Consider the following 9965-nt stretch of genomic DNA (forward strand, 5'->3'; position numbering starts at 1 on the left):
TATATTGGCTCACTCCCTTTTACCTTCCTTTCATTATCCTGCTCCCATCCCTCTTCCTTTCGTCCCCCCCTAGGGTGATTTAAATGGACTCGACCACGCCGGCAGGGCAGCCGCACCGGGCCGTTTAACGCCTGGCGGGTCACGTGGGCGGCGCGCGCTGTATGAGGGGGCGAGGCGGGAGGCCCGCCCGCCATTTTGCCTCGTGTGGGGCCGGCGGCTGAGGGGCGCTATGGGGCTCGCCTCAGGGCCCCCCGAGCCTGGCACCGCCGTCACCCTGCGGGTCTGTGCCGTGGGTACGTGCCCCGAGGTGCCCGTCGCGCAGCTCTGGGGGTCGCTGGGCCAGCGCAGTGCCGAATATAGCCGCCTCCGCAGCGAGATCCAAGCAGCAGCTGGGCCGCGCCTCAGTAACGCCCCGGGCCCTGTGGGGCAGGCGGCTGGTGGGGCTGAGCTGCGTGCTGGAGAGCTGGGCCTGGTGGAGCTGGCCGGGCTCTGGTACCGCTGCCGCGTGGTGAGCCGCTGTGGCTGGGAGTACCGCGTGTTCCTGCTCGATGAGGGCTGCACGGTGGCTGTCCCTCCCTATTACCTGGCACGGGGCTGCAAGGAGCATTTCTGCCTGCCGCCTGAGGTGCTGGGCTGTGTAGTGGCTGATCTGATGCCGGCTGGAGGCCCCATGGCAGCTGCCTGCGGGGATGCGCCCGTCTCCACCTGGACGGCAGAAGCTATGGAGTTCCTCGGTCACCTGCGTGGCAAGGAGGTGTCAGGCGTGGTAAGGGAGGTGATGGTGCCACAGCACCTCACGGTGCTGGAGCTGCCCCAGCTGGTGGCCCAGATGCGTCACCTGGGCCTGGCCAGGCAGGTTACTCCAAGTTGGTTCTGCCAAGTACTCAAGGACTGTCTAATTCACGAGCAGTTAACAGACCAGCTTGGACTGCAGCCTCCTGCACCTTCCCTCACAACACTGCCACAGCTTCTCCAAGTTTTCCACTTATACCAGCCAGCGTCACCTGCCTTGGATTACTTCTACCCTCAGCTTCAGCTGGGTGTGACAGAACCTGTCATAGTGACCCACGTCTCCGACCCTCACCGCATCTACTGCCAGTTGCAGAGCTTGTCCAAGGAGATCCACCGCCTTTCTGATACCATGCGCCACATTTATGACAGGTGGGAGCAAGATGTACTGCCCAAAGTGGGCTCACCCTGTGCTGCGCGTGGCGTGGGGGGCTCCTGGTACCGAGCGCTCCTGCTGGAGGTCACCACTGGGGAGCAGGACCAGCAAGTGGCTCACGTGTTCTTTGTGGACTACGGCAGGAAGGAGACCGTGATGGGAGCCAGCCTGCGCCATCTGCCCCTTGAGTGTTTTCGCATGCCTGTGGTGACTTACCCCTGTGCTCTTCAGGGTGTCTCGGATGGGGGTTGCAGCTGGTCCCTGTCGCAGATCAATGAGCTGAAAGCTTTGGTGCTGGGCAAAGGAGTGCGAGCTCGCATCGAAGCTTTTAACTCCTTCGAGCATCTCTACAACGTGAGTCTGTATGGGGAAAGTGGCATCAACCTGAACCACGTCTTTGGGGTGCAGGCTCGCTGCCTGGTCAGCAGCCACCTGCAGGTCAGCCAGAGTGAGGCGGGGGAGCAGCTGGAGGTGGAAGAATCCACAGCTGGAGAACTGGAACTGCCACCGGGAGCCCCTCCTGTGGCTTTAACGCCCAGAGATCTGGCTTCTGCTCCTTTAGTTGGCGTGAACCTGAAGCTGGGTGTGTTCGATGATGTGCAAGTCTCCCATCTCCGAGACCCGTCCGAGTTCTGGCTGCAGCTCCATGAGCATCACCAGCTCTTCAGGCAGCTGATGCAGAGCATGTGGAATTTTTACTCCAATGCCACGCAGCTGGGTGATGTCGTGTGGGACCCGCAGCCTGGATCCCTTTGTTGTGCCAGTGGGAAAGAGGGGGCCTTTTATCGAGCAGTAATCACCAGGGTTCTGGACAATGGTATGGAAATACACCTGATGGACAGGGGCAACACTAAAACTGTAGAGCGGGGTAAGGTAAAGGAGCTCCTGCCTCGGTTCAGGGAGCTGCCGGCTTTAGCTCTGAAGTGTTGTTTGGCAGATGTCTCCCCTCTGAGGGGGAGTTGGAGTGAAGACTCTGTGTCTGCCTTCCGAGACGTTGTACTGAACAAGGGACTGAAGGTTCATTTTCGCAGTGCACAGGGTGACAAATATGTGGTTGAAATCTTTGACCAGTCCCAACTGGGAGAGAAAAGCGTGGGTAAACTCATGGCCCAGGGAGGGTATGCTGAGTACCAGGGGTGTGAAATGTCTGAGACTCTTCAAAAATCATCTGAGAAGGCTGTGAGGCAGGCCTCTTCTGCAGCGACTGCAGGGGAAGAAAAACAAATGAATGCAGCTAAAAAGCTCAGAGAAGAACCTGGTCTAAAGAAAAATGATAGAGCACTTAGTCCTGCAGCTGTAACGGTCAAGGAGAGCCCTGTTGCAACCACTCATGGGTCTAAAAGTACTGAATCTCTTCCTGCTCAGGTGTACGAGGGCAAGGAAAACCTGCCCGTCTCTCACAGGCAGTGTTACGTGGAAATGAGGCCGACTTTCGCTTATGGGGGTCAGTTGGAAGTGGGAAGTACAGTTAGTGTGGTTGTATCATGCGTTGAGAGCCCTGGTTATTTTTGGTGTCAGTTAAGTAGAAATTCTGATGACTTCACTGTACTAATGGCTGAAATTCAGAAGTACTGCAAAAATTCATCCCACCCAAATACTTGGCCGAATTCGGTCTGCTTAGCCCAGTACTCAGAGGATGAAAAATGGTACAGGGCTCTGATTGTCAGTGAAATTAGTTCTGCAGAAAAAGTAGAAGTCATATACGTTGACTATGGCAACAGAGAGTGGGTGTCTCTGACGGGTCTCCGCTCGATCCCTGAACATTTCCTCCAGTTAAAGGCTCAGGCTTTCAGGTGCAGCCTGTACAACTTAATCCAGCCTAACGGCCAGGACCCGTTTGTTTGGGATGAAGCAGCGGTTCTGGCTTTTCGGGAGTTTGTTGATGCCTCATCGTGTCACTTTGAGCTGAGGTGCACAATATTTGCCTTGGCTTCTGTTAATAATAAGGAGCTCTTTAACGTTGTGGATTTAATGACGCCTTTCCAGAGTGCTTGCCAGTTACTGACAGACAAAGGTGTGGCCAGGCCTTTGTCGCCTGACAAACCTCTGGCATCCTGTGTCCAGCTCCATTCATTCTATTTTTCCACGCACGACATCAAAATTGGGAGTGAGGAGGAGATTTTTGTTACTCACGTTGACAATCCGTGGATGTTTTACTGCCAGCTTGAACGACGTGCGGATGTCTTGGCGCAGCTTACCGATAACATCGGGCGCCTCAGTGAAACAATGACCAGCTTAGAAACCTTGCCGAAGTCTGGAGACCTGTGTCTTGCGAGGTACACCGATGGCAGCTGGTACAGGGGAGTAATTACAACAACAAAACCCAACAAGGAAGTCTTTTTTGTGGATTTTGGTAACACAGAGACAATAGAGAAAGATAATCTGCTTCCAATACCAAGTGATGCTTATGATGTCTTGCTTTTGCCCATGCAGGCCATAAAGTGTTCCTTATCTGACATAACCAATGTTCCCAAAGAAGCTGCGGGGTGGTTTAAGGAGGCTGTCCTGGAAAAGCAATTAAAAGCAATAGTTGTAGCGAAGGAATCTGATGGTAAGCTGTTAATTGAGTTGTTTGATGGCAATACCCAGCTGAATGCAAAACTGAAGGAGGGGTTAAGATTAAGAAACAAGGCAGGACTGAGTAGGCAGCTAGAAAATGAAACTTTGTGCTCACAAGATACGGATATGAAAAAGAGGAATGAGCCTGCAGAGTCTTCTCTGAACACAGGTAGGCCTCTTGAGAAAAAGAAATGCAGATCTGAAGCCCAGGGAGGAGAGGAGAGTAGCAAAACACGTGTCAAGCCAGGAGGTGGAAGCCTTCGCCAGCCTTCTGTGAAGAGAGGACTGCCAGGTGAATTACTGGAGGCTGCTGAGAAGCTGAGCAGTAGTGAAGGTGCTTTGTTAGCTAGAGTGGGGGAAGAAAAACAGACTGTGCTGTCTGTCAAGGTGGGTGCCCAGTCGGATAATAAATCTGGTACCGAAGGTAGATCAATACCAGTTAAAAATGTATCTGCCCTACCCCAGCGGAGCATAACGCCAGCTCATGAAGTGTTAACATACGTTTCTCACGTAAACGATCCTTCAGATTTTTATGTTCAGCTCGCGAGCGATGAGGCTCAGCTGAGCAGCATTTCAGAACGCTTGAACAGTGAAACGCCAGCAAAGGACCCTTGCGGGCGACTCTTGCAAGCCGGAGACTTGATCAGTGCTGTTTATTCCGAGGACAGCCTGTGGTATAGAGCTGTAGTACAAGGGAAGGCTTCTGATGACTCGATCAGCGTACAGTATATTGATTATGGCAACGCTGCAGTGATCAGTGTTGATCGAGCGCACAAACTCCCCGAAGACTTGGCTTCAGTTCCAGCAATGGCCGTTCACTGCTCTCTGAGTGGACTTCAGTGCAGCAAAAGTACGGGCTGGACAGAGAAAGTGATTGAGTACTTCACCAAGAGAACAAGTGAAGTGCTGCTCACGTGTGAATTTGTAGAGAAGGCTGGGGATAAATGGGCAGTTACGCTCAGTGACGATCAAGGAGTAATAACAGTTGATTTAGCTGATGAAAGTCTTGCAAGAAGAGAAGGGTCTTATTCAGCTGAAATACTTGATGGAAGGGCGAGTGGTGATGCGGTAAATATGTGCCAGCCTTTGCCTTCTCAGGCACTAAATGGAATTTCCAGTGTAAGCGATAGTAAATCATTCCTCTGGAAGTTTCCAGAGACAGGTCAGACTGTACAAATCTATGTCACAGTTGTAAAAGGTCCAGAGTATTTTTGGAGTTGCAGTGCTGATACAGAAAGCATAAACTATGTAGAGGAAAAAATAAAGGAAGCTGAAAACCTTGGACTGAACTCTCTGAACAGCTGCATTAAAAGTGGTGATATTTGTCTAGCAAAGTACAGTCAAGATGGGAAGCTCTACAGGGCCAGAGTCACCAGCGTAACAGATGATGGCGTAGCTGTTAGACACGTGGATTATGGAAGTGAGGAGACTGTTGGCTTGGAGATGCTCAGACAAATTCCATGTGAATTGCTCAAAGTACCTAATCAAGCATTTGCTTGCTGCCTGTCAGGTTTCGATTCCTCAGAGGGCTCGTGGCTTAGCGAAGCGAAAGAGAAGTTTTATGATATGACTGTAGAAGTGTTACTAGAAGCTGAGGTAGTAGAGATGCAGGAGGATAAAGCTTTTGAAGTCCCTCTGTGTGTTGTCAAGCTGGAAGCATCTGGGAAGAGTATTAACGAAGAGATGAAAGCTTTTTGGAAAGCTAATACAGGAAGTGATCACAAAGCTGTCCCAGACCTTGAGAGCCCCATACAGAGAAGCAGCTGTTCAAGCAGTGATACGGGTCCGTGCCTCAAAAGAGAAACTACTGCTGGTTGTGAATTAGCTCAGGAAGGAAGCGAAAGTGCCTTACTTCGTTCTGAATGTTTCTTGGATGTCACTTCTGGGTGTTCAAATGCTGGAGGAGCAAACACGTTGGTGGGAGCTGTTGAGCATGTGCCTGGGAAGGCTGACGATGGACCTGAAGCAGCTGAGACTCAACGCAGCTTTGACAAAGAGGTCCCTCTGCTTGAAGAAGATCCTGCTGTCGAGGTATTGCTGGAAGCAGCAAGAAGCTGCAGCCCTCGTATCTTGGGGAGTGGGGTGAAACCTGCGGTGCAGGAGCTGCCTGGAGCGCTGCTCCTACAGGACGCTGAGCTGAAAGCAGAGCAGACAGGCGGTGCTTCCCCAGGCAGCCTTTTCCTAGGGAGCAAACAAAAAGAGCTGCAGAGATGGCTCCAGGTACAGCCTTCTGCAGGTGGTGACACAGGGGTGTTGGTGGAACTGGATCAAGTACAAATGCGCTCTTACGATGATTTAAAAGAGCTCATACTGGAACTGGATGCGCTTTCAGTGCACTCAGCTGATGAAGAAAGCAAGGAAGCACTGGGAAGAGAGTCACCTGAAATGCAGACTGCTGCTGGCAGCGAAGCAAGAGAGAAAGTGTTGGAATGGGGCACATTTGATCTGCCCCTCATACACGAGGAGATGGAGGAGTTGGCAGTTCTGAAATCTCTCAAAATTTTACCCTTGCTCAACGAGAGAGACAACCTGGTGCCTTCAGTTAGCGATGGAGGGAAGGCGGAGCTGTTTCCATCTGATGTTCAGCTTCCTTTGGGAGAGAACGCAAAGGCACTGGAACTGGATCTGTCGAGGGTTCATAAAGCAGAAGCTTTGCAGGAAGATTGGATAGAAGTGGAGCCTCCCCTAAGGCTGCCCTCGTCTGAACATAGGCCTGAGAAACAGCTGGACTTGAAGACCCATGACATGCTGTCGATGCTGGGCACTGAGATCGAGCAGCTTCTGGAGTTGGTGCTGCCTGACGTGCAGCCTTCTCAGGAGGATGGAGAGGAGGACTCCTTAGGGCTGGAACATGCTGCCCTGCAAAGTTCTGCAAATAGTGGAAGTCAATTCTCATTTTTTACAAAAGACTTAAGCCAGAGGCCTGTTTGCACCATGAAATCATGTGACTGCAGAGTTGAAAAACATAAGGAGTGGCAGAAGAAGAAGGATGAGCGTTATGTGGAAGAATGGATGAAAGAGGACTTGGCTGAATCATTTAGAGATCATAGAAGTGCTCCTACACACGTGCAGTCTTCAGGCTGTGAACCTATGGATGCAGAAACGGGAAGAACACAAAATGATAACTTGGCTGACAGCAGCGCAGGTAAGGTGTCTGATTTTAAGGAGCTAACTAATAAAAATGTTCATTTAAACACAAAATATTAACAAATTAAGTGAATGTTCATTCATCTAAATGTAAGAATAACTTGTAGAAAACAGATTTTTATTCTTTAATAAGCTTTTAAGGCTTTATTTTGGTGTTAACCTGAGTATGCATCGACCGGTTATGGCACTGATGGGTTATGGAAATCCAAGTATGTGTAGTACTGTGGAAAATGTGACAGTAACAGCAAGTAATATGAGAGGTTAATGGTTTTGTGATTGGAAATCTCATTCTAAACATGAATGCGCTTTCAAGATTGTTTAGGATGACAGATTTTTGACTTTATTAATAAAAAGTAGTGTGGGGGAGTACAGGGGGACTTGGGAACAGAGTTATGAGGGAGTTGAATCTTTTGGCTTTTTTGGTTTGTGTTTTCCTCCTCCTTCACTGACATGTCAACCTTTTTGTAGAATGCAGTGAATACACTTGTAACCTAAAAGGCTTTGCTGTTGGTTCAAAATGCGTGGTGTGGACGTCCCTCAAATGGTGTGAGGCTCGCATTTTGGAGGTATCTGAAAAAGGTACCAGGGTAAGTACGATTGAGTGCTTTTTCTGTATTTGTAAGGCGGAGTCCTTTTTTTTTTCTTTTTTATTTCTTTCAAACTTGGAATATTTAGCAAAAGTGTGCTACTTGTGAGGTCTGATTTGGGACTAGATGGAACCAGGTGTCTCACACTGAGTGGATGCTAGATGTCAGTGCTTGATGCTGCCTTCTCATCTTATCGCCCTGAATAGTCTAGGAGGGCTAGAAGGTCTGGCTCCAGTTTGAGACAACACTCCTGGTGTGCAGTTCTGTTAGATCTTGACTGCCAGTCACTGTTCTGCCATGGAGCCGTATTACCATTAATGCCTGTGAATCTTGGCATCGTTTTACTGATCTTTTAGGGAGTTACTGCTAAAAACAGTAGAAACATAGAAAGGAAGTTGAATTGTATATTAAAAGTAGCGTACAACTATTCTTACATCTGTGAAATAAGTCTTTACTGAATTTGTGACTGGTGGAAGTTAATTTAAACACTGGATTACAATGTGCTGGGCTGCCTTGTGCTACTGCTGTTCTTTAAGATGGAATAAATGATTATATGATTAATGCTTCCTCCTCAAGCTCGGGGTGTGTGTAAATGTATACATATATAGAGACATTAAAAAGATAATAAAAGGGCCTTTGAGTTGTAATTTAAGGTTGCAAATCTGAAAGATCATTTCATAAAAGTAACTCCTGGGAAGACTGAATGCCTGAGGTTATGGGAAGCCCGGTCTTCTGTTTGCAGATTCCTTTTGCTATCTAAAGCTAGTTCAGCTGCGTTCAGGAGAAGAGTCAGGTATGGAATGATAGACCAATTTATCAGTTTCTTGCCCCCTCTGGTTTACTGGGTGTTTTCCAGCCTTTCCCTCTCACAATACTTGGATTACAATCCCAGGAGAGGCTTAACCTAGGATGCTGTAGAAAGAACTCCATGTGAAATACTTAAATGTAGCGATTCTTTGCCTTAGATTCAGTAGTGATGCTCAGGTTTAATGGCAGTCAATTTCTTCTTCCTTAAAAGATCCACACTGAAAGCTTTCTCAGAGGTAGGGAACCTTCTAGGAATTTTCTCTTCTAGAGTTGTTTTTCTCTTACTGTGTTTTCTTGGAGCATCAGCGGTGCTAGCGAGATGTTGGCTCTGTCCACACAGGTATTGAATCTCTCCAGTGGCAGCGAGGAGATTGTGGATCCGGAGAACGTCTGGAATGTTATTCCTGACCGGGCTTACAGATCACCCAAGGTACGGTGCGCTGTGGAACTGGGGAAACCTGTGGATTTATGGAAAGGGTGCTCTGAGTTGTCATTCTTACTGTGTCACCACGAGGATGGAAGGGCAAAACAGCATTAATCTAAATCTGCATTTGTGCTAACTGCTAGTAGCCCAGTGTTTTTAAGACATCATCCTGTCCTTTCTTCTTTAACAGATGATACAAATCTCTGTGGAGACTATAGAAATCTAAATCTATGATTTATGCAGTCTGTTTATGTAAAGTATTCGCCATTTGGTCTGGTGATAGCTTAATTAAAAAAAAAAAAAGCTTGAATGAAGAAATGTTGCTGGAAGACTCCTAAATCAGAAATATTAGAATAATGCTGGTGCCACACAGCTTTGACAGATCATGCAATTGGCAAATCATGGAACGTGTTTGTATTATGAAGTGATTAGGCAATGATAAGAAGCTTTTCAACAGTATTCTTCATGAAGCACCAACCAATGAAAAGTTCATGTTTAGAACTCAGAATTAAGGCTGTCATTTGTGCTGCTGATGGTGACAGGAGACTTAATTTCCAGTTCATTATTCATAAGTTTTTGTATCAAAGAAAAAAGGTGGAAGATAACTTGAGTGATTCATGTGGGGAGGGGAGGGGAGAGTCCAGCAGTGCTGATGTGAAAAGTTAGTCTAATATTAAAAGGAACACCTCAGTGGGAAGTATTTTGGCAATGGTGCCAGCTTCCTAACAGAATCCTCTTCTTTAGGCAATTAACCATGCAGCAGAAAACACGCTGTCCTCACTGGAGGAATGCTTACTTCAAGGTAAGATTACCTTAATTAAGTTCCCAAAGAGGTTGTCTGCTCAGGATTTAGATGTATTCTAATTACCTAGTAATTGCTTTATTTTAGAAAATACAGTTGAAATACCTTTTTTTTTTTTTTTTTTTTTTTTTTTTTAATTCAGGTATTTCCTTTAATACTGTTGTAAATTTTCTTATAGTGAGTGCAAATGATGAAAGTTGCTGATGTCTTGATTAGAAATCAATTTAGAATTTATTCAACCTACTGGACTGAGCCTCTTGGGCAAACTGGGGTGGGATACCTACCTGTGGTACAGATTTTGGTAGAATTTGGGGGCATTTGCTGTCAACACGTTGCTTTTTTCACTTTTTGGAGGCAAGGTGAGGGACTGCTGGTCAGACTCTACTAAGAATTGTAGTTTGGCTCTTCAGTGCTCCAGTTCCTGAGGAGATCTTGGTCTCTGAAGCTAAATCCATAATTTTGTTTTCTTAGTTG

The 9965-nt window shown here is 47.7% G+C and overlaps 1 protein-coding gene across 1 annotated transcript; it reads left to right on the forward strand.

Moving 5' to 3' along the window:
* Window positions 1–229: 229 nt before the first annotated feature.
* On the forward strand, window positions 230–8915 carry TDRD6 (tudor domain containing 6). The gene is made up of 4 exons (XM_032184503.1): window positions 230–6876; window positions 7347–7458; window positions 8606–8695; window positions 8880–8915. Exons 1-4 carry the CDS (start codon window positions 230–232, stop codon window positions 8913–8915), a joined length of 6885 nt encoding a protein of 2294 aa, XP_032040394.1.
* The last annotated feature ends 1050 nt before the right edge of the window (window positions 8916–9965 follow it).

This window comes from Aythya fuligula, chromosome 3 (assembly GCF_009819795.1).
Source record: "Aythya fuligula isolate bAytFul2 chromosome 3, bAytFul2.pri, whole genome shotgun sequence".
NCBI classification, from domain to species: domain Eukaryota; kingdom Metazoa; phylum Chordata; class Aves; order Anseriformes; family Anatidae; genus Aythya; species Aythya fuligula.